Source organism: Centruroides sculpturatus, unplaced genomic scaffold (assembly GCF_000671375.1).
Source record: "Centruroides sculpturatus isolate CEXI.00-Female unplaced genomic scaffold, Cexi_2.0 scaffold42, whole genome shotgun sequence".
Taxonomy (NCBI): Eukaryota; Metazoa; Arthropoda; class Arachnida; order Scorpiones; family Buthidae; genus Centruroides; species Centruroides sculpturatus.
The window spans coordinates 449,033-475,931 of NW_019384399.1; the positions used below are offsets into that span (position 1 = coordinate 449,033).

General features: G+C 29.4%; 1 protein-coding gene across 1 annotated transcript in view; it reads right to left on the reverse strand.

Annotated features, from left to right (window-relative positions):
• Window positions 1-26,899, reverse strand: part of LOC111618585 (activating transcription factor 7-interacting protein 1-like) — a 94,453-nt gene that overhangs the window by 66,413 nt on the left and 1,141 nt on the right. Inside the window, exons 2-3 of the mRNA XM_023360141.1 lie at window positions 8,791-9,643; window positions 1,792-2,118 (exon numbers count right to left, since the gene is read on the reverse strand). Coding sequence (XP_023215909.1) covers window positions 1,792-2,118; window positions 8,791-9,592 — 1,129 coding nt within the window. The 5' untranslated portion in view covers window positions 9,593-9,643. The remainder of the gene's footprint in view (window positions 1-1,791; window positions 2,119-8,790; window positions 9,644-26,899) is intronic.

Sequence of the window (26,899 nt, forward strand, 5' to 3'; positions counted from 1 at the left end):
AAACGACTTACTTCTGCTGTAAACCAAAACAGTGCTTGTTTCCAAAATATTTTCACAAACGTTTTCGAACTTAGTTCTTCTTCAGGTGAATAAAACGGGTAGAATCGATGTTATTCGAAATCTGAACGCAATGTTCTAAGGAAACGCATGCAATCATCGTGTTAAACTTGCGCATGCTCTGTAGATAGAAGAATCGCTTTTGGCTTCTCAAGTGTCGTAAATAAGAGTTTGCCATGCTATCGATAAGGATAGTTCATCCTTATTGTTTATACACTTGTCTTCTCTTGCTGTTTTATATATATATATATCGCTTCCATCCAGCGCAAATGGTGTATTAGCTGTGTAGTGTAAATTATCTTTGCCTTGTATAAAACAGCAAGAGAAGACAAGTGTATAAACAATAAGGATGAACTATCCTTATCGATAGCATGGCAAACTCTTATTTACGACACTTGAGAAGCCAAAAGCGATTCTTCTATCTACAGAGCATGCGCAAGTTTAACACGATGATTGCATGCGTTTCCTTAGAACATTGCGTTCAGATTTCGAATAACATCGATTCTACCCGTTTTATTCACCTGAAGAAGAACTAAGTTCGAAAACGTTTGTGAAAATATTTTGGAAATAAGCACTGTTTTGGTTTACAGCAGAAGTAAGTCGTTTATTTTACAGTGTGTATAAAGGAGATTATTTAAATTGATCAAATTTATATGAGAACTGTCCAGAAAGCAACTTCCATTTTCATGTGGTGTTGGCAGTATTGGAGATAACAGCACCATATTTGGCAAGAGTGTAGAGTGAGTCAGTATGCATCCAGTGCAGATCATGCTCTGGCTTCTTGCCACAACTGCAATTCAAAATGTGTGCTGCCATTCAGAATCTTGCCAGCTGTGAGTGATAAGATTTCTGTTAATCAAAAACCTGTAAAGTTATTGAAATCCATTGTCCTGTGCAAAGTTTATGGACAGAACATAAGTGATGGTGGAGTGAGACAATGGTGCTATATTTTCAAAAATGGGCTGACAGATATCCACAATGAGCAGAAAAGAACTATCTGTGGTGACTGATAAACTCATACAGAAGATTGATGAAAAGGTTGAGAGACATTGAAAAAGTTAAGGAGGGCCATTCAAAACAGATAGCCTACACAGAAAACTAATGCTTAATGAAAATTCTCTTTTATAATTAATTACAGTATTTTGAATTTTAAAGTTTTTCTTAATGTTGTTGTTAGTTTTTTTTAAATTTAAATATTGTTTCCATCAAAATTTTATTACAAACATATATTCAGTTTACTCTCTATATCCTTTTTGATAAATTTATTTTATCAAAAAGTATTTTGTAACTAGTGATTTTTTCACTAGTTACAAAATACTTTTTGTAACTAGTGAAAGAAGTATTTAAGAAGTGTAACTAGTACAAAATACTCACTAGTCTTCAATAACTTTAAATCTTCATATTCTCTTAACAATTCATATAATTTCTATCTTATGTTTAAAAAAAGACTAAAACACATTTCAAGAGATATCATTTCCCTCACTTTTTCAAAGATTAACTCAACTTTTAAATTCTTTATAGAGTAATTCTTTTCATTGAATTTTTAATAAATGACATATTAAAAATATTTTCTATCTAAAATTTACTTTGAAATTTATAGCATACTCTAAAAATTTATAAAATTCTATAAATTTCAGAAAATAAAAGCTAACAAAACTTAAAATTATAAAATGGATAGATCAAAATAAATTATTATTCATTTAACTTATTATTACTAAGATATTCTCAACTTACAAGAATCATTGTCTAATTTCATTTTTTTCAATTCATATTCTTCATTTCCAGAAGATAAACTTCGTTTTATAGTAATTTTTGTTGAATCTCTAGTGTTAATATTATCTGAATCTGAATTACTCATCTTTGTAGATTTTTCGGAAAGATATTCTACAGTATCGGTAACATCTTTCATATGATTGTTTTCATTATCAGTTTCTAAATCTGATTCAATTAATTCTTGATCTTTAAATTCTTGATCTGATTTATAATCTACATGGTTATTATTTTCAACATTTTCTGCTTCTTTTGTTTCCTCTTTTTCCACTGCTTTTTCATCCTGATGATCTAAAATAACAATAAAATATTTTCATACACAGCTTTGAAGTTATAATAAAAATAGTCATCTTTTAATGAAAGAATAGTATTTTAATTTCCAATTATTTCATTAAAAATGTATTCTTAATTTTTTTTAAGCCAAAAAAGTTAAAAACCAGTTTAATTTTCAATATCAAAAGCCATATTTTGTATTATTTTAAAGATTATATATTTATTTATACAAAAACTCTTTATATCTCAATAAATATTTACATTAACAAGTAATAGACAACAGCAAAAATAATCAAAACATAGTATTCAACATTAAACATATCATTTATATTTAAAATTTTAATGAAACTTTTTCATTATAAACAAGATTCTATAGTAGTCTGATTATAAATATAAATACAGATAGCCCTCGATTTACACCACAGTTCCATTTCTACAAAAGCTGGCACAAATCAAATTGGTGTAATATGAAACCATATTTACAGTGAAGTATAGGGTTAGGTTCTACATAAGTGAAAAATAAGCAAATAATTTTGTTTATTAATACAATATAATACAAAGTACATATATTATAAATTTAATTTTTTAAATGTATTTTATAATAAAATAAAGTGAAATGTTTTTATTAAAAAATCTTAAGAAAAACAAATGATATTTCAAAGTTTTGAATCTCTTACATTTTTCAGAAAAAGTAACCATCTTTAATTGTTTAGATTTTTGTTTTCTTTCATTAAGAATTTCTGAATATGGTTGAATGGATGTGATGATGCTCCATTTTACATTTGCACTTCGCTCCCAATTGTTCTTCCCCACCACGACACCTTTTTTATTCTTGTATATGTGGGTATGTAAACATTTAGTATTTTTATATTTTTATTTATTTTAATATTAATTTAATGTAAATGTATACATACCCAATAATATTAAACAGAAAAAAATAAATATATTCAATAAAAATCTTTGTTTTAACAAATGTACACTGTCGCGGCTCAGTAAATACATTAACATTGAAACAAAAATCAGTCTAGCATATGGAAAATCAGGGAATTACATGGCAAAACAGCAAATTGTGCAGCAACATTATTGTGAATTGGTGTTGGCATAAACTGAGGGCTACTGTGAATTGCATCGCAGCGTTATTATGAATTGCGTAAATTGAGCCGGCGTAAACTGAGGGCTACCTGTAATTTATAATATCTAGTATAAATTTAAATATTTTTAACTATTTTAATGTAAAATAATCTAAATATTACAACCATTCTTATTCCTTTTTTACATGGCACTGTAAAAAACATCAACAAATAAATGATTAAACATTTAATGGTGCTTAAAAGCACCATTAAATGTTTAATTGTCTGCTTAAATGTTTTAAATTCCACAAAATAAAAAAATATTCCATCCAGAAATTTAAACTTTTGTTTTATTATCCAATATTTATCAATAACTGATTTAATATTTTATTTCATTAAATTTACATTCATATAAAGTTGAACCTGTCTATCTCAAACATGCTTATCTTGAAATTTATTTCCCCCCTGCATTTCCATCCTAAATTCAATAAATTTTCCATGTTTATCTCAAATATAGGAATCCCTCATATAAAACAATAGTTACATTCCAAAAAATACTAATACAAAACATGGGGTTACATTCCAAAAGTTAGCAAAAGTATACTGTTTTTTTTTTTCCCCCATTACTAAAAGAAATGTTTATTAAAGCAATCAATAATTAACTAACAATCACAATTAAAAGTGCTGTATTCCATGTTAATATTAATTTTACTTAAACCAGGGTATTTTCTTTCTACAAAGTATGGTCTTCTTCTAAGCTTTTTTGTTGATCTTGATCAGAAATATCAGCAACATCTATCTTTTTTAAAACTTTTACTATAAAATTTTTTTATGTATGACAAAATAAAAATACGTCATTAATTGACAATTTGTTCTAGAGTTAGCATTTGTTCAATCGAGGACAGAGCAATTTTTTCCAGAATTTGTTTTCAAATACTGAATTGTTAGAGTACAGATATACCACTGTATTTCATTCATCATTTTTACAAATGGTTACTTACCTATAGTTACCTAACATGTAGTACTCGAATTGACATCATCGAACTCACTCATGTTACTATGACTCAAAATTTGTAGTCTCAAGTTAGACCCATCTAGCGAACTCGAAAGGCGAGCAGAAATGTCATACTCACTTGGTTACGTATGTCGTTAAGCATGATGGGATTATTTACAATGCATCTGGGTTTGTGACTATAATGATTCAACCAAATAAACTTTATTAAATATGAAAATTAAGCTATAAAAAAAATAACACAGTGACAGTCTTAAAGGCTAAAACCTGAAAGCAACAACAACAACACCTATATGTTAATGAAATGATAATTAAATATCAAACTCAGCTTCATTTAAAAACACTAAATGAAACAATTAACATCTTCTATCACTAAGAATACTTTATTTAAACACAAACGTTTTCAGCCTAATGGAATAGGCCATCTTCAGGTGAACTGACATTCGAATGTATTTCAAAATTGTAATAAATGGAATGTTCGAAAATTACAAATTTAAAATGAAAAATAGATAAATTAACAAATAAATAACAAAATAAATACACTAAATACATTAAAGCCATATCAATATAAATAATACTAATTTTATCAATATAAATAATACTAATAAAATAAAATAAAATAAAATAAATACATAAAAAGGCATCACAATATAAGGGTAGATAGGGACTAAGAATTTGTATATTTTAATTTATCTTTTATGTAGAACTTCTATGCAGAAGATAATGAAATGATATTAACGAATCGCAATAATTCTTTGATAATCCTACAGATTAATTGTTTACACACAAAAAATGCAAAGGCATATGGAATTCCTGCACTTTACTTTATTTGTATTTTTATTTTATTTTTAATTTCATTATTTATATACTCAGTATTCCATAAATATATATTTTTGAACAATTATATATTAATGTATACACATTTACCATATTTAAAAAGAATTTTATAAATAATGTTATTGAATATTTGAAAACATTCCAATTTGGAGATTTCTATTTGTATAATTTCAAACTTGAAGCAGGTGTATAAGATAAATCAAAAATATTTGTTATACAAACTATTCGTGGTGCTGAAAATATTATGTAAGGTGTTGATTATCTTACTAGTTATCCATTCCAGTTGTAATTTTGAACTTTAACAACACCCAGTTGATAGGAACGCTAAGAAAAGGAAGGAAAAAAATTGCATTATCAGTTTTCATTAAACCTGATGAAAAACAAAACAAATAAAAAATTTCAATATTCTTAAAACCATGGACAAATTTGAGATAACACGCATGCTTACTTGATTAAAAAAATATAGAATAAAGGAGTTTGCACTTAAAAGTTATGAAATTTTGTACAAAGGATTTTCCAAATTCTCAAACTGTGTTACAGCAAAACTGGAAACCATTAAATAAACATCATTAAATATGAAAATTAATTAAGCTATTTAAAAAAAAAACACAAACACACAAGTGACAGTCTTAAAGGCTAAAAACTGAAAGCAGTTAGAAAATTGGGATATCCCCAATTTTCAAACCACGTTGTACAAGAGACACCTGGGCCCTTAGTCTCGAGTTTTTCGTGTTGTACTCGAATTGACATCATCGAACTCACTCATGTTACTATGACTCACAAAATTGATAGTCTCGAGTTAGACCCTTCAAGTGAACTTGAAAGGCAAACAGAAATGTCATACTCACTTGGTTACATATGTCATTAAGCATGATGGGATTATTTACAATGCATCTGGATTTGTGACTATAATGATTCAACCAATCAACTTGAGTGTAACAAGTTGTAAACAAATCAACATGAATTAGTTTACACATGTTACAGTTAAAAGCTTGTCCTATAGAAATATAGTATGCAGAAACAAAATGGAACCCTCAATGTATTATTTTAAAAAATAAATGAAAAGAACAAAAAGAAATATTAGTAACATATATAGAAAATAATAAGGAAATGAACAGTGGAAAATTCGACAACAAGTTTACAAGGAAAAGACAATTTGATTTGTGGAGAGAATTAGTTGAAAAATTAATTGCGTGTGTTGGAGCTAAAAAATCCATTGTGTAATGGAGTATTTTAATTTAATCCTTTCTTATATAGTTTTCTTCCTTGATATATTTCTTAAATTGTTTTGTCTATTAAGATTATTTATTAACAGAACTTAACACTTCTGATTAATAAATAATCTTAATATAATGTCTATGCTCTTAATAATTTATACATATAATTTACTATCATTTTAATTCTCTTTTTCGATGAATTACATACTTGTTTTCATTTTTGGAAAAATTTGCTGTATAATTTTATCAATTATGAATTAAATTTTTTTATTAGTGTTGTTGACTTGACATGAAAACAAATGGCATCTACTTGTGGTCGAAATATTCGTTTTCTTTTTAAATGTTTTTCAGTTCTTTCTAATGCTTCGATTGTGATCAGAATAGCATACCTGTCAGTCATTTTCACTTTCGTGTAGAGATCTCACATGCTCGACTCAAAGTGAGTAGGAACTCACATGGTGAGATGGAAAAACGCATGAGTTATACCTCGAGACTACCAATTTGACGCCAGAGTGTGAGATGGTACCATGCGACATCTTCAACACGTTGGGAGTTGTAACATGAAAAACTCAAAACTAAGGGCCCTGCAATTATCTCCCAAAACTTCTATATCCTAAATTATGGACTCATGTGGTAAGTGGAAATTACAAATTCAAAGCTGAGAGACTACATTTTGATAACCTAAATTGTACTTGAGAAATATCTCTTTCAATCTATACAAATATTATAAAGAGGTAATGTTTGTAAGTTTGTATGCAAGGGCTAATCTCCGAAACTACTCATCTGATTTCAAAAATTCTTTCACCAAAATTTACAATGGAACTTCAGGGTGGACATAAGCTGTATATTATTCCGTTAAACATTCATATAAATTAAAAGATATCATCTAGGGTTAAGGATTTTATGTCCAATAGATGGCACTATGAGTATGACAACCTAAGTTTGCTTTTCTGTGAGGACAAACTAAAGCAGATCATCTTCTATCTATCTATATAAATAAAAATGTAATGTTCATTTGTTCCTACCCATTCCTTTGAAATTTTCACACAACACTGCATTTGAATATGCACATGTTTTTATATAATACACATGTCAAAATTCCCTCCATGGGGGAGATGGACAAAATTAAGGCTTACCATAAAGAACTCTGCTTCTATTTATACTATTTTAGATGCGGGTTTTTGTGTTTTTGATTGTATTTTAATAGGGTACGTCAACAGAATATACACTAAAAAGGGATTTTTTGATATTCCTCCGCGAGGAAGAGGGACAAGATTAAGGCTTACCGTGAAGAACTTGGCTTCTATACTATTTTAGATGCGGTTTTTTGTGTTTTAATAGGATAATAGTCAAGAGAACGTACACTAAGAAGGTTTTCAAAAAATTCCCCCACGAGGAAAGTGTTATACGTTTATAATAGATACGTTTTGAGCCACAACAACGTGTGGAGGGGTCTGGTAGAACAGTATATAATTGTAATTAATGCTATTCAATCAATCAGCTACAAGTTTGACTTACAGCTTATTGGTTGAAGAAAGTAAGGAAAGTACAGTCGACCCCCTATAACGCAGTAGATATGTTCCACTTTATAAGAATTTCACGTTGTAGGAATCCTTAAATACACGAGCAAATCATAGCCTAGCACGTGTGCAGTTTATGGACTATGGCTGTTTGAAAGGTTTTCTTCCATAAAATTAATCAATTCTAGACTAATTTGACTCAACATTTCCAAAACACACAATTTTTTGGGAATAATCCGTATAAACTATGCTATAAACAAAAAATTGTAGGATTGCTTACCGAGTGTGCACCATTCAACGACACCATTGCTTATGCTTGTTTTTGTCATGGAGCGGCGCTCCATGACGAAAACATGCTTAAGCAATGACGAAAGTTTTCTGATAAGTTATTTTTCTGCGAAAAATTCTCTGAACTTTGGAGACATCATTAATAGAAATAATTTTTATGGCCGTTGAATAAGAAATGTTTTTTTCACAAGAAATGTATAAAATTACAGTACTGTATTAGACTTACAGTACCTAATTTATATACTGTACAGACGATAGTAAACTCAACTTACCCGCCTAAACTCTCTGTAGCATGTAAGTAGTTCAGCTGCTCGTCCACTATTGGTCCAGATTTGACCAATCCTGTTGCAACACAAGTTGGCGATGACGTTTTACTGCATTTTACGAGTCCCTTTTAGTGTCTTTATACGAATACAGTTGCAATTTTTTCACCGCAATATATGAACCCGCGTTATAGGGGGGGGTCGACTGTATTGACAAACTATTTTTGTTAAGGTACATGTCAAAAATGTTTTATTTAAACCTAATATAGGTATGTACTATACTTGCTATTATATTAATAAAATACCATACCTCCAATCAAACCTATTACTGTTTACTGTGTAGAAACCTGTCTGTCTCAAATATTTTCCCCATTACAGTGTAAGATTTGAGATAGACAGGTTCAACTGTAATAATAAATAATTCAATATTCATTATCTAGAAAATATTTTGTTACCTTGAAAGAAAAAAATTAAAAAACTAACCTGTTGAATTTAAACTTTCTTCAACTTCAATATTTGATTTATCATCTGGTATCATTACAGTTTCAAGTTCATCATCATCTTGTTTAGAAGTATTTGCTAAATTTTCATTGTTGACTTCAACAGATTGATTATCTAATTCTTTGACTTTTAATGGCTGAATTGTTTCCTCAATTTCTTCATCAGATAATATCAACACACATTCACCACTTTCAACAGTTTCATTTGCTGTTTGTTGTTTTTCATTTTCTATTTCACCATCTGAAGGTTCATGATCTTCCCAATCAGATGGTTCTTCTTCTTCTGGACCTGCAATTTTTTCTTCTGGTGATGCATTTAAAAATTCATTGTCATCATTTTCTTTTATTTCATTATTATTTTCTTCTTCAGAGAATGTTAAATCTTTTCTAATGTTTTCCCATACTTTCTCAATATCTTTATCTTCATTTTCAACATTATCACAACTAGTTTCTTCTTTCTCAAGTACAGGCAATTCCTCTGAAATATTTTGTTCTTCATCTAATTTTTCATTTTCAGCTGGAACTGACATTGAAATCTGAGGGGGTTCTAAAGTATCAAAGTATGCTGACGATCCTTGTTCTTCCTCTTTGCTGCAATGCGGACTACCAATTTTGATTTCCTGACTTCGTATTAATTTGGTTGGATTTGTAGATTTGCGAGCTGTTTGAGATTCTTTCTTTGAAGATTTTTCAATTATTGGTTCAACTTGTGTTCTTTTAATTTCTAGACATCTTTCTTTCTTTAATTCAATTAGGTTTTGTCGTTGCACATTTTCTGTTTTCATTTTGGTACATTTTTTGATTTCATATAATACTATATCCAATAGATTCTTTTCCTATAAAATTAAAAAATTTTAATTAAACAAATATATTTTTATTATGACATATTTTGCATTTCAGTAATTAAAATTCAAATATCATATCTCTGTTACAAAAAATTAAGACAATTATAAATTTGATGAAGTTAATTAAATGTAAAAAAAAAAATCTTTTATAAAATAAATCCAAAATTCTAACTTTGCAACAATTAGTCTACAAAATTTTATTAGTATGTAAAGTAGTTTTCTATTTAAGAATCACTGACGTATAACTATATTAACTAGATAGAAAATAATAGATAATTAGCAATTATAATTATGTATTATTTTTATTGGAATTATTATTAATATGTATTATGAAAATTATAATGTAGATTTAAATTGTTAAACAGGAAGATAAATTTTAATCAAATTTAATTTTGTCATACACTTAAAGCAAGAAATTTGAACAAAATGAAATAAAGTTTAAGAATAATAAAACTAATAGTAAATAGCAGAGATATTGTAAGCATAATCAATATATAATATTTTCATTATAATACAGAATTAAAATACATGTATTATTCAATGCCATAATTTCTGGTAAATAACCTGTGGGTGTTTTTGTTCTCATTTTTTGACTATAAGCCATAAAAGGGTCATTTTAATCATATACAGTGGGTGATCAGTTAATGAACAGTTTGGATAGTGAATAAATCGGATAACAAACACTTTTGCAAAAGATTTTTATGTTTGGATAACGAACACTTTACTGAACAAACATGAAAAGAAGCAACAGAAAATAACAAATACAGACTGATTTTCCCTCACCTCTTCTCTCATTTTTTTGCACACCAATCCACATTTTAATTGATATTATTACACACAAATTTAATAATTAAAAATCTAATTATTAAATTAAATAAGTAATTTGTTACTAGAGGTGCCTAAAGTGTACAGTACCTCTAGTAACAAATTACTTACAAGAAACTATAACTTGATCCAATTTATTTTTCTCACTAACATGCAAATTCTAATCATTATATTTTGCAGCCATTCTAAGTTCATGAAGCATTTCAACTAGTGTTGCCACCTTTTGAAAATCGGTGACCCGAACAGCACATCAGGTTTGTTCGAACAGAAGTTCCTGATGCATGCGCAATGTCATTTTACAATGTGAAGAATAACGTGCATGCCAGTTCTAAATCAGTTACAGTTAGGGACTTGCATAGGAGTAACGTAACCTAAATTAAGAAAGAATGGGTACAGATAACTTAGCTCTATTTAAGACGTGCACGATCGTACAAGCAGAAAAAAAAAGGTCATCAGGGGTTGCGCACCACACGTCGACATAAACAGACTCTGAGATGGCAGAATTGCAGATGAGTTTCAGTTAGAGTGAGTTCTTTCATTGTTAAGATAGTATAAATTTATAAAAATATTTGGAAGAACTTTGTTTCATCATAATTTCACAATTTCTACGAAATTCCCGGACAAAATTGATACTTCACCCGGACAGTGAGTCAATTCCTGGACTGTCCTGGTGAAAACCGGATGGGTGGTAACACTAATTTCAACCATACATGTCAGGGACATGTTAAGATTTGTTGCAAGTTCACAACCTGTTATTCATCAATTTTTAACTTCTTCCTGTAATTCATCTTTGTCCACAGCTTTTGAACATCCTGTACATTGTGTATTTTTAGTTCAAAATTTCTTAAATGGAATGTTTAAAACCCTAATTGAAATGTTTGAAGTTTAGCAGCATAGTGCTCATACACATTACAAATTTTTTTTTACTGTTTGTATAACATTATTTCATTTCCAAAACTCAAAGTATAGTATGCCTGATGTGCTTTTTATCTGAAGACATTTTGACTATTTTATTCAAACAAAATGTGAAATAAAAAGTTTGAAATAAGCTTCTAAAGAAAGAATTTTATGATCTCATGTTAGCAGTAATATGTTAAATTTCACAACTGTTGTAATTAAATCACACATCTATGTTAAGTAACAACAACTGTTAAAAACACATAAAACTTTCCTTTTGACCCAATAAAATTAATAGGTATATTTTGCCATTCTGTGTGGCATTTGAGTATTTCAGGCTGAAACAGCAGTGTACAACTCTGCTAAATTTCACCATATACTTTTTTATTTCTTTGCATTTTTGGTTTTTTTTAATGATTTATGCATGCTAGACTTGTAAACATCCTGTTAAATTTGTGTCAAATTCTAGTTAAAATGCTTTTATAAGTGTATTTTTTGGATCTGGAATGGATTAATAAAATTTACATTATTCCTTATGGAAAAAATTCATTCAGTATCCAAGCAGATTGTCATTCGAACAACCTTCTGGACACAATTAAGTTCAAGTACCAAGTTAACAACATTGCATTTACCCTTAGCGATGAAGTCTAAAAAAGAAAAGGGGGAAAAAAAATATATATATATGTATATATATGTATATGTAAATATGTATGTGTGTGTGTATATATATATATATACACACACATACATATTTACACAAATGTCAGTGATACAAAGTATAAATGCTGATCTACATTTTCCTAGATAAATAAGACTCCACTGCAATACTAAATAGTAGTAACCAAGACTAAAATTTTTAACTTATAAGAGGTTATGGTGTTGGAGTTAAGCAGAGTTAGAGTTGGCAGAACTCCTCCAAGTGTCCAACCTTTAAATTTTACCATTATTGGATTTTTTGCCATGCTCTAAAAGAAATTAAAAAATGATCAATTTTTTCAAAGCTAAAATGATAGAGACAAGACCAAAATATCTAGAAATTTTTTATGAGACTGATTTTGCTGTAATGGCATTGCTGCATAGTGTGCGAGTAGCCGGGGGTACTCTATTCCGCTAGGGATTGTTCGTACCACTTAATCGGCACAGATTATCCGAAATCTGTTCTCTGAGTTTCGGATCGAGAGATCCGATCCTATGTCAAGATTCGTTTGACCGGGAGGGCTGTAATATTTAGGTAAAAGGGGGATTCAAGACTGTGAGGTCTTTATCCCAAATGTCAGGGTCCCGACACCAGTTTGTCAATTTAATTCCGCGGACAAACACGCGTATGAGATTGCTTTACAGATCTGATTCAGAGACAATTTAAAAGACATATCTTATATAAAACAAACAAGAGTAAATTTAATAATTCTATATAAGTAAAACTATTACAGATATCAAGGAACGAGGGATATAAATGCGACAATTAAGATACACGATATAGGCAAAGACTTATACTATACCCACTTCGCGATCGAGAGAGAGAGCTCACAAAATCGTTATAAAACATACAACCTGTTCTAGTTGTCGTTTGCCTTCTTCTCTGTAGGCAAGGGACGCTTCGGAGATAAAATTCATTTACTTCTTTCCTTGGGAGATCAATATGTGCACAAAATCAAAGTATAATTTCTAAGTGCTAACTCTGGAATTCTTCTATGTGACTCGTCTAAGGGCGTTGGTCATCAGGAGGAAAATGTGTGGAGCTTGGACACTTTCAGATCTGTCGCTGAACTCCCCGAATTCTGACAAATTTCCTCTATATGTCACAATCGGCGACCAATCATCATGCAAGATTCCTCCGTGAGAACGGATGAAAAGAGGGATATGTGAGGGGTAAACATTCCCATCAAAGCGAGAGTTTTTGCAGATAAGGGAAAAACAGAGGATGCACTAACTTCTGTGAAAGGAAGTAACATCTGTTATCTATTTTTCCCACTCTAAAACGTCATTTTTCTCACCCAAACGAAGTAATATTTGGTGACAATATTTTAACATTATTAATAAAATTACTGTCTTAGACCCAGGGGCCTTTCAGGTCTCACAATAGCACCTATTGAAATTAGCATAAGTAACAGATCAAAGCACTCTTTCCTCAGTCTTCATTTTGACTCCCAATGGTTCATAGTTCACACTGTTCTTTTAATTAAAGACCTTAAATTTATATGAATTCAAATTTTAATTAATTAATGGCAAAACAAGACATTACAAACAAAACTAAATCCCCTTTTCTTGTTTAGGTTCAATCTTCTCTTCATAGTGCTTTAGGAGTTTTATCAGGATTTCGTCAATCCTTATTTTGTCTCCAAATTCAATGAATAAATTCCCTTAAAGTGAAACATAACTTTTCCCTTCAAAAGATTGATTTCAACTCCCCATCAAATGTTTTCATGTTTTTTCTTTTCATTTTTTCTCAACAAGTACTTCTTGCGTCTTTTTTTGAACACATGTACTACAAAATTGCTCTAAAATAAACAATTTGAATTTAAGGTTTAATACAGATACTGTATTCTAAATTTATTGAGTTTAGTAAGTACTATAACAGAATTACACGATTTTCTTTATGATCCTGACAGTACTTTCATTATTGGGCTGAAATTCGAAAAAATTGTAGACCAAATTCCTTAATATCAAAAACAGAGTTAGATAGATGAAAAACGAAGACCAGATATGGAAACATTAGGGGCAGGAGGCTTTGATTAAGTATATACGAACTTCCAATGGAAACTGGAAGTTATGTTACTTCAATTCAAAAATTTCCCCTGAAAAGCATTAGATAGATGACTGGCATGATTCTATTGTTAAAGAAAAAATGTGATGTACAGGAGCAAGCTGCTACTAATTTGAGGTGGAGAGCATATATTTTAAATTAAATAAATTAAAAATATGATTAAAAATTGCAGCCTGGCATTGTGACAATTTCACAATAAATAACTGCTCATTAATTGTGTTCAATAAATTATTTAAGTTAGAAATGANAAGCCACTACTAATTATAGAGGTGGAGAGCATATATTTTAAATTAAATTAAATTAAATTAAAAATTGCAGCCTGGCATTGTGACAATTTCACAATAAATAACTGCTCATTAATTGTGTTCAATAAATTATTTAAGTTAGAAATGAAGAAAGAACTAATTGAGGCCATTTTAATTTTTTAGAACAAATTTTTTAAATTAATAATAAAATTATAGATTTGTAACATGTAACCTATATCAGGATCAATAATATAACTTTATACTGCATATAAAATACAGTAGGCCCATTATAATGGGGGCTACTGTATTTAATATATAAAGATAGCAAAGGCTCTGGAATCAAGCATAATGCAAAACTCAGTAGTCAATTTGTATTTAAAAATGATTTTAAAATTATGTAACAAGAATTTTAGTTGTGAAAAAAATCTTAAAGAGCTAATAATTTTAATTTTAAAAATTTTTAATTACTCTATTTCAGCTCATTATTATTACCAAAGTACAAAAAATCCTTACATAAAAACAAGTTCATTATATCAATAACAATTTTTTATTATTATTACATCTTAAAGCTGGAACTAGCTTATAAACACGAAAATTTATTGTTTTTCTTATCTATTCATACATAATGCACATATTTTCACGTAATCAACCAAATGTAGCAAAGCAATTAATCCCCTTTATTTAGAACAATATGTTTCAATTACCTAGTTATTAAAAATAAACAAATTACAGAATACCAAACAAGCTGCCTGTCTGATTATCTGCCAGATCATTTGGCATTCATTAATATTTTGGCTATTGGATTGATGGTTGTATTTTTAAACAAATTATGTTCCAAATTTTGTAGCTTTAAAAATTTTTTGAGCTTCTGTGATTTAAAGTGAAGCATAATTATGCTTAATAAAAACTGAACTAAAACCAAATAAAAAACTGGCTGACTGCAACAATTAATAAAACAGTTTAAAAATCTCAAATCTGATATTTAAAATTTGATATTTTGAACTGCTTTATATATGGTAGATTAATATAAAAGAATGTGATAATGATTTTTTAAAATGGCAAAAATATTTATAATAAACTTTGTTCTGATTTGCAAAGGCTTGATTATTAGAAACTTGAATTACAGTTAATTCAATACAGGTATCCCTCGCTTAATGCGGTTTTGCTTAACAAACAAAGTTAATTGTGACAATCCCTTTATATATGCAGCAGAAGTTTTAATTATGTTAAGTAAGCATGAGTAAACAGCCACCTTTTCTTAACAAAGATATGTTTTTCTCAGTAAATAAGGTGTTGGAAAATTTGCTATTTTTATGCTGAGGGGAATTTCCATATAGATTTGTAATTTAATTACAATAGTTGTGAAATTTAACACATTATTGCTGATGTGATATTGTATTCTTTGTTTAGAAATTATTTTAAAACTTTACTTCACATTTTGTTTGCATAAAATCAAATTGAAATGTCTGCAGATAAAAAGGAATATCATGCATGCTGTATACTTTTAAGTTTTGTAAAAGGATGGAGACTCCTAAATGTCAGGCATGTCAGATATGGTTTGAAAGTTCTGTTCGGAAAATTTTTGAACTAAAGGATTTTTATCCTTTAGTTCAAAACATATGAGGCCCAAAAGCTGTTGACAAAGAGAAATTCAGTAAGAAATTGTTAAAAATCAATGAATTACAAATCATGAACTTGTAACAAATTTTAGTGAGTTACTGATACAATGATTATGTTTCATATGCATTAAAACATGTGTACATATTAATATGTGAAAAAAAAACAAACTGGATTGAGTATAATTTTATCTGACAAAGATATGAGGCTCTAAAGTTCCATTTTATTTTTAAATTAGTTACACATTTTAATCATAGAATACTGTTTCTATAGATGACAAAATAAAAATAAAAATATTTGTTATTAACTGAAAATTTCTAGTGGCTCGTGATGGTTTATTCAAGTACTGAAATACCACTGTATTTAATTAACGTAATTTTGATATACATGATAGCATTGAGGGATAATTCATTGCATTAATCAAAGTATATCTATAGTTATAACACAACACTAAGCACAATATACTACTCAAGAAATAAAGTCTAAAATTATTTTTCATGTTCAATTAAATTTCAAATGTAATATTTGAAAAATATAAATGAAAGTACTCTAATAACATAATAGATGAAAAGATTATCATGTTTCTTACTAAACTATGCAAAATATTCCAATTCAAAATAACTATTAACTTAACCACAGACATGTTAATTCATATTCCAAGACTGGAACAAAGTTTGAATTATTAGAGATATCAGGTAAAGTAATAAAAATTTAAAAGCAATACAACATTTAACAAGTAAAGGCAGGAACAATACCAACAGTCAAGATACTGGCTTAATACATATGTTGGTGGTGTGATTTATTTAACAATATTTATTGAATATCCATTAATCACACAAATATAAGATAACATAATAAAACAGTAAAATAAACTTTCAAATTATTGACAGTTTATTATATTAGTTTATAAACATCATACATAAAATGAAAAAACTGCAATCATGCATTCAAATATGCAAATTTCTACACTAATTTGTTTTAGATGACGACAACATTGTTTATATGTATATAAAACAAATAAATATGGTATGTTTTAATTATAATTAATAATATATATTAAATATTGATTAAAATAAGACAACATAATAACATAAATGAGAATTTAAGTACATAACTGAAACAAAGCAAAGCTTAGAAAAATACACAATTATTAACATATTCCCATTCAGTTGCTTCTATAATCTAGAATAATTTAAAACAACAAAGATAACAAACAACATCCACAACATCAAGACCACAAAAAATTATCAACACAAGATCAATATCTTAGACAAATGAGGAAGACAATAAGATGTGCAATTTCCAAAGAATTAAATAGGATGCAGAACATGTTTATGAACAATTATTGCTGATATAATTACTAATAGATATACAGTGGAACCTCGGTATACGACCTTAATCCGTTCCTGGTGTTTGGACTTATACCGAATAGGATGTATACCAAACCAACCTTTTCCATAAGAAGTAATGTAAAAATGATTAATCCGTTCTCATGTAAAAAAATGGCTGGCTTTAAACACCTCGCTTTCCTCGCTAGTTCCTGCTTGATTTTTCACGAGATCAGCATGTATCCTTTTAACTTTCTCGCAAATAATTTCTTCCGATACGCTATCGCCGGCACACTGTTTTTCAGTTATCCAAAGCAAAAGCAATTTCTCAACATGATCTAATGTCTTCGATCTCTGTTTAGAAATTGATTTAACCCCTTTCGCAACATTAGCAAATTTAATNGAAAATTTTTGAACTAAAGGATTTTTATCCTTTAGTTCAAAACATATGAGGCCCAAAAGCTGTTGACAAAGAGAAATTCAGTAAGAAATTGTTAAAAATCAATGAATTACAAATCATGAACTTTAACAAATTTTAGTGAGTTACTGATACAATGATTATGTTTCATATGCATTAAAACATGTGTACATATTAATATGTGAAAAAAAAACAAACTGGATTGAGTATAATTTTATCTGACAAAGATATGAGGCTCTAAAGTTCCATTTTATTTTTAAATTAGTTACACATTTTAATCATAGAATACTGTTTCTATAGATGACAAAATAAAAATAAAAATATTTGTTATTAACTGAAAATTTCTAGTGGCTCGTGATGGTTTATTCAAGTACTGAAATACCACTGTATTTAATTAACATAATTTTGATATACATGATAGCATTGAGGGATAATTCATTGCATTAATCAAAGTATATCTATAGTTATAACACAACACTAAGCACAATATACCACTCAAGAAATAAAGTCTAAAATTATTTTTCATGTTCAATTAAATTTCAAATGTAATATTTGAAAAATATAAATGAAAGTACTCTAATAACATAATAGATGAAAAGATTATCATGTTTCTTACTAAACTATGCAAAATATTCCAATTCAAAATAACTATTAACTTAACCACAGACATGTTAATTCATATTCCAAGACTGGAACAAAGTTTGAATTATTAGAGATATCAGGTAAAGTAATAAAAATTTAAAAGCAATACAACATTTAACAAGTAAAGGCAGGAACAATACCAACAGTCAAGATACTGGCTTAATACATATGTTGGTGGTGTGATTTATTTAACAATATTTATTGAATATCCATTAATCACACAAATATAAGATAACATAATAAAACAGTAAAATAAACTTTCAAATTATTGACAGTTTATTATATTAGTTTATAAACATCATACATAAAATGAAAAAACTGCAATCATGCATTCAAATATGCAAATTTCTACACTAATTTGTTTTAGATGACGACAACATTGTTTATATGTATATAAAACAAATAAATATGGTATGTTTTAATTATAATTAATAATATATATTAAATATTGATTAAAATAAGACAACATAATAACATAAATGAGAATTTAAGTACATAACTGAAACAAAGCAAAGCTTAGAAAAATACACAATTATTAACATATTCCCATTCAGTTGCTTCTATAATCTAGAATAATTTAAAACAACAAAGATAACAAACAACATCCACAACATCAAGACCACAAAAAATTATCAACACAAGATCAATATCTTAGACAAATGAGGAAGACAATAAGATGTGCAATTTCCAAAGAATTAAATAGGATGCAGAACATGTTTATGAACAATTATTGCTGATATAATTACTAATAGATATACAGTGGAACCTCGGTATACGACCTTAATCCGTTCCTGGTGTTTGGACTTATACCGAATAGGATGTATACCAAACCAACCTTTTCCATAAGAAGTAATGTAAAAATGATTAATCCGTTCTCATGTAAAAAAATGGCTGGCTTTAAACACCTCGCTTTCCTCGCTAGTTCCTGCTTGATTTTTCACGAGATCAGCATGTATCCTTTTAACTTTCTCGCAAATAATTTGTTCCGATACGCTGTCGCCGGCACACTGTTTTTCAGTTATCCAAAGCAAAAGCAATTTCTCAACATGATCTAATGTCTTCGATCTCTGTTTAGAAATTGATTTAACCCCTTTCACAACGTTAGCAAATTTAATAATGTCTTTATTTTTCACGATTGTCGATATCGTCATTCTCGGAATATGGAATGAAACAGTTAAATCTCGTTAAATCTCAAACATGCGTGCCACCTTCATATTTCTCAACAATCTCTTTTTTTCAGTTCTGTTGTGATTCTAGTCATTTTTTTTATTTTTCTGTTGCCCTTTTGCAATTCATGATTATTAAAAATAATAAAATGTTACTTACAAATTAAAATCTGAAGAAATTTAACAAAGTTATAAACTGTTGCACTGGGAACGTCTAGTCTGGTCTAGTACACCGATAATGCTACTTGTTCATTGATGGCGCTTATAATTGAATTATGTCGTATACCGAGCAAAATTTCTTTCGTCCAAACAGGACGTATTCCGAATTGGACGTATTCTAAAGCAGACGTATACCAAGGTTCCACTGTATTAGTAATAAACTGATAAATCCAGATTCATTATTGGGTTCTAACCTGGTTAATTAATTAAATATATAAATTTTATGTAATTTGGGTAAAGATAAGCAATTAAATCACCATCTTGTATTAAAATTAATAGTTAGAATCAAGTAAATTAATTTAAAATATTCTGGAAGAAGACATTGATCTAGAGCAGGACTTAATCTACTGGCAATCACACTATTCAAACTTCCATTCAATTTTTATTTCCACACCAATTAATTTAAAAGATACAGTCAACCCCCTATAACACGGGTTCCTATAGTTCGGATTCCTATATTACGATGAAAAAATTATGAATGTATTCATACAAACACGCTAAAAAAACTCATATAATTCGGTAAAGCGTCATCGCTGACTCGTGTCGTGACAGAATTGGTCGAATCTGGACTAATAATGGATGAGCAGCCGAACTACTTGCATGCTATGGAGAGTTTAGGCAGGTAAGTTGAGTTTACTATCGTCTGTACAGTATATAAATTAGGTACTGTAAGTCTAATACAGTACTGTAATTTTATACATTTCTTGTGAAAGAAACATTTCTTATTCAACGGCTATAAAAATTATTTCTATTAATGATGTCTCCAAAGTTCAGCGAATTTTCGCAGAAAAATAACTTATCAGAAAACTTTCGTCATTGCTTAAGCTTGTTTTCGTCACATAGCGGCACTCCGCGACAAAAACAAGCTTAAGCAATGGCGTCGTCGAATGGTGCACGCTTGGTAAGTAATCCTACAATTTTTTGTTTATAGCATAGTTTATATGGATTATTCCCAAAAAATTATATGTATTTTGGAAATGTTGAGTCAAATTAGTCTAGAATCAATTAATTTTATGGAAGAAACCTTTCAAACAGCCATAGTCCGTAAACTGCATACATGCCGGGCTGTGATTGGCTGGACTCATAGAAAATGGATTCATATAAACCGGAACATATCTACCGTGTTATGGGGGTTGACTGTATATGATTTTCTTTCATATAATTATATTGCTTTTACTAAGAAACTATTGATAGTTTTTATGCTATCTCCCAGTGTGGCCTACTAGCAAATAGCATAAAATAAAAAGTAAACTTATTGATAGTGCTATGTAACACTGCAGTTTATCAGTAAAAACAATTACAGTCGACCCCCCTATAAGATAGAGATACGTTCCATTCTCTAGGAATCCGATTTCTTACGAATCCTTCCAATCACAACCCGACACGTATCAAATTTACGGACTACGGCTGTTTGAAAGATTTTCTTCCATAAAATTAATCGATTCTAGACTAATCCGACTCAACATTTCCAAAATACGTATATATTTTTTGGGAATAATCCGTATAAACTACGCTATAAACAAAAAATTGTAGGATTACTTACCGAGTGTCACCATTCGACATTGCCATTGCTCAACATTGTTTTCGTCGCGGAACAGCTCAGCAAAGAGCGGCCGATTTCTAACAACTTATTTTTCTGTGAAAACTTCGTAGAACTTCGGAGACATCATTAATATAAATAATTTTAATCGCCGTTGAATAAGAAATGTTTCTTTCACAAGAAATGTATAAAATTACAGTACTGTATTAGACTTACGGTACCTAATTTACATACTGACAGACGATAGTTAGCGTAAAAATCTCCGTAGCGTGGCGCCACGCTAGACGGCGGAAATTATATATTTAATTATAACAAAGTTACAATAAGTTAATATATAATTATATATACAGTACCTAATTTATATATAATTAATATATAATTATATGTACAGTACCTAATTTATATATAATTTATATAATACTGTCCAGACGATAGAAATCTCTCCGTAGCGTGGCGCTACGGACGGCGGGAAAGTAGTTCGGCTTCCCGATGACGTTTGAGGTGTTTATAGGGAACTTTTACTATTTTTTACGGATACCGGTAGCAATTTTTTCGTAGTTTTATAGGAATCGTAATTATAGGGACCGTAATTATAGGGGGGTCGACTGTATGTATGTTCAGTCATCTTACATGCATAACAACAGTAATTTTTTTTAATAAAAAGAGCACTATATAAACAATATGTTAGGATAAAAGCTGAGTACCATGAGTGTGTAGTCATTCAAAGTCAGTATTGTAAGTGACTATTTTAAACATAATGTACAATATATTCTACAAAGTGTCTCAGAATAAATTTATGAGGGTGATTTTTTCAACCTCCGAAGGTCCATAAAACAAAGACAAGTGTAAATAATAAACTGAATTTATTACTAAAAGTTAGGTACAAACATGGTTACTTTTCGACATAATCACTGTGAAGATTGAGGCATTTGTCATATCTGTGGACAAGCTTTGCAATCCCCTCTTCATAGAATGTTGCTGCCAGTGACTTGAGATGGGCCTTAATGTTGTTTGTAATGAATGAGCCTGAATGAGCAATGTTGGAGAATTTTTTCCAGGAGCCATTTTTTCCTTCAAGAGCCTGAATGAGCAATGTTGGAGAATTTTTTCCAGGTAAAGTTATCTCAAAGTTCAGCAATAAACCTTGGCCTGTAATGTCACCTGACCTTAACTCTACTGATTACTTCTTGTGGGACAAGACAGACATCATCTTGATGACATAATTTTTTAAACAAGAAATTTGCATATCTTTACTACAATATTTCATTTATACTTGCCAATCATCAGTATTTGGCTCTGACCAGCAGCATTTTGTATGCTGTCAGCAGATAGGTCACTTTTCCCTTTTGTCAGCATTTTTAAAGAATTTGATATTATCACATATACACTTCATTTAATGAGCTAAATACAAATATATAGTATACTGTATTTACTCGGATATAAGACAATCTCACATATTGGACGAGGTATGACTTTAAAGATCAAAATAAAGAAAATTGTATTTATTAATACAATTCTAATTTTATTTCATTTAATCACAAATAAAATATCAAATGCACGTAAATGCACACATTGTCCCGCAAAAATTACTGGCATTTTACACTTCAAGTATAAATCTTGTAAAATTAACAACATAATTTGTTCATGTAAAGCTAGACAATTATTGGAAACCATTTTTGCAAATTCTTAACAGTCAAATTCACTCTTCGTAGATTACACTTATGAGTTTCTCTAAATTCTGATTTCCAAATAATCATCTGTTTTTATGTAGGAATGAATTAATGAATTAAAACTTATATTGGGCTCCCGTGTAATTTTGGAATTCAATTCAAAAGCTTTGCTATACCTATTGCTATTCATCTTTACTTCTGATAATACACAAGAACGATTCAAACAACCCAGACAAAGTACTTTTGTTTTTAAACACCAGAAGATAAGAATCCGGTAAATAATGTGAATACACAGTTTACAAAAATTATTGCAAAAACAAAATGAATTTTTTGCTCATGCATATAGGACAACCTAGGTAGGGGTGACGAACCTTTTTGAGACCGCATGCCATACTGTAAGCATACTTAGCTTTAAAGATGTTTATGCGTGCCAAAGTTTTAAACTTCAAATAACGATATTTAAATAAATTAAACGTAAATGCTTTAATTAGAATAAATGAAACAATGACTGAAAAAGACAAATGATAAATCAAAATTGTACTCTTACGTGCCATATGATTTCTCCTTATGTGCCACTTTGGGCACTCGTGCCATAGGTTTGCCACCCCTGACCTAGGTTATTGAAGCAGTGAAAAATGAATAAAAACCTCATCTTATATATGAGTAAATATGGTATATTGACAATATTGTATGTATTTTATTACAAATGATTGAAGTGAACCAGAATAATGTTATCAGACTCATTCAATTGAGAAAGAACAAAGATTGATATTTTTATATATGCATGTTGGTATAGGCATGAAAATTTTAGCTCAAATATAATTTTAAATAGCAGAAATAATAAATTGCATCTTCAAGTCTGGCAATGTTAGTGTTATTATGTTGGCAGTTAAATCAATTATGGACAAATCATCATCAGAAGGAAATGAGTTACTTTTACAGTTAGACTAAATTATTGAGCAGCACTAGTTTCTCCATCCAAAAAGAAGACACATCTGAATCATCAATTAAGAATATACAGACCATACAATATAAACTTTCTCAAGAAAAGAAGCCAGACGGTTCTTTGAGATTTGTGAATTTTACAAAAATTTGTAATCTACATAAAATAGTAAAATAAGCTGATGATAGTTTTGCAACACAGCATTGCAGGGCTTTCCATGAATTGCAGTGTAGCAAATGAAAAAGATACTCTATATGATAAGAAAAAGTAAGACAGAGATAAGAAATAAATCATAACCAGAAAAATCATTGTCCTTAATAACTGCAGTGAAAGTCAATAAACTGATTGATAGCAACTGTCATGAGTACACTAATACTAACAAAGCAAACCATAACACAAATGTATATAGCATGAAGCACTCATCATGCAACAATATCAAGACTCCTGACAGATCAAGATCTACACATAGCTGTACGATGTGTCCTGTAAAATACTTGACTTTTTTAAAATTGTGATGTTAAAAGAGTACAGTAATACCCTGACTTACGCGAACCCGGAGTTACACGATTTTCAAATCTCGTCGATTCGTCTTTTGTTTGAGCGCCACACAACCCTTGATTACTCACTCCCCCCACACTATTGTTCAGCTTACATGTTCGGATGTGTCATGCAGAATCCACACATAGCTACAATTTATTTTGTGTTATTTATTTCTGTGTTTGTTATATCTACGGAGACTTGAGAGACTCTACTATGTCATCCAAATGATGTAGAACTAATTCTTCTGCATCAAACAAGAAAAGAAAAACTTTATCTTTGGAATGTAAAGTTAACATTGGGTACATTCGTAAAGTCGAATGAGTTAAGCGAGAATGAAGTCATTGTTATTCCTATTTTGTTAGACTTTTCGAACGATTCGTTACTAACGCATTTAACTCGTTTGACTTTACAAACGTATCCATTAATAAAGACTTTGATACAAAAATGAAAATTTGTGAACTGGCAAAGAAGTTTGATCTACCGGAATTGTCGGTCAGAACAATTATAAAAGGCAAAGAAAAAATTCTCGAAGCTGTGAAAAATGCTCAATCTTTAAATTCAAGCATCATTCCTAAACCATACTCTTGACAGTGTTTATGTCAATAGCTTTATAAAATATCATATGCAGAGATAAATTAAATTTTGTTTATTAAAGGTATTTAATAAAAGCCTTGTGCAATATCAATGTCAATAAAGAATTTTTTCGCTTTTTATGCTGTCAGCATTTTTATTCAAAAATCAGTGTTTTTCTACCAACATCCCAGCTATTCCCCACACTAAAGGTTGACAAGTATGTTTCATTAATAAAAAATTTTTTTAAATAATTATATTTGGAGTTTTATTTGTGATACAACAAAGCTGAATAACAAGCTTTCTATATTGTTTGGCTGTATTACTAAAATTAATACCAAAAAACCTTAAATCCAGTAAAAATAAAATGTTTATTAATGGAATGAATGTTTTTGATAATGTACAATGGCAATCTACACATTTTAGAATAGAACATAACTAGCAGACCCCACCACACGTTGTTGTGGCTCAAAATGTATCTATTATAAATGTATAACACTTTTCCCATGGGAAAATTTTTCGAAAAATCCCTTCTTAGTGTATATTCTCTTGACATACCCTATTAAAATGCAAAAAAACTGTATCTAAAATAGTATAATATAAGCCAAGTTCTTCACAGTAAGCCTTAATCCTCTCCCTCTCCCCTGCAGGGGGATATCAAAAAATCCCTTTTTAGTGTATTTTCTGTTGATGTACCCTATTAAAACACAATCAAAAATGCAAAAACTGCATCTAAAATAGTATAAATAGAAGCAGAGTTCTTCACGGTAAGACTTAATTTTGTCCATCTCCCCCGTGGGGGGAATTTTGACATGTATATTATATAAAAACAAGTGCATATTCGAATGCAACATTGTGTCAAAATTTCAAAGAAATCAGTAGGAACAAACAAACATTACATTTTTATTTAGACAGATAGATGACCTGCTTTAGTTCATCCTCACAGAAAAGCAAACTCAGGTTGTAGTACTCGTGGAGTTAGCGCCATCTGTTGGACATAAAAGCCTTAATCCTAGATGATAACTTTTAATTTATATGAATGTTTAATGGAATAATATACAGCCTAGGTCCATTCTAAATATTGGTGAAAGAATTTTTGAAATTGGATGAGTAGTTTCAGAGATTACCTCCTACATCCAAACTTACAAACTTTACCTCTTTATAATATTAGTATAGATTAGCCAGAGCATGCCTACTATATCATGCTTAGTCTATGACACAACTTAAATATTTGGAAAGGCTTGAAACTTAAATGGCTAGTAAGAACCACAATTAACTTTAAATATTCTGTAATGGTGCCACATTTGAAGTTTTATAGTTTTGTTTATCACCATTTTGCTATATTTATGTTTTTATTAACAATATTTGTACATAATCACTGTATTTAATTATTTTATTTTGTATTTAACATTTTTCTTGTTAATTATTTATTCCTATTTTCTATGATTTATTTGATATATATATGCTCCTGCACATGTGATATATAAATATCCTATATAAATCTGTAATTTTCAAATGTGCTTCCTGTTCTATTTATTACATTCCATTCTAAAACATGAAGATGATTGTTGTACATAGTCAAAAATGTTCATTCCATTAATAAGCATTCTATTTTTACTGGATTTAATATTTTTTGTTATTAGTTTTGGTAAATACATCCAGTTTTTGATTTTTTTTTTCCTCATTTTAAACATGGCTATGTTGGACAAATGTTACAGGAGTTTTATTTGTTTTAAATTGTAAATTTATTCTGAGACACCCTGTACTAATGCAAGCAAGCAAAATTATTAGTGTCAGCACACATTACGAATAGTTGTGTTTCTCGTTTCAAACATTGCATCAAAGTAATGATAGTATGTGCTT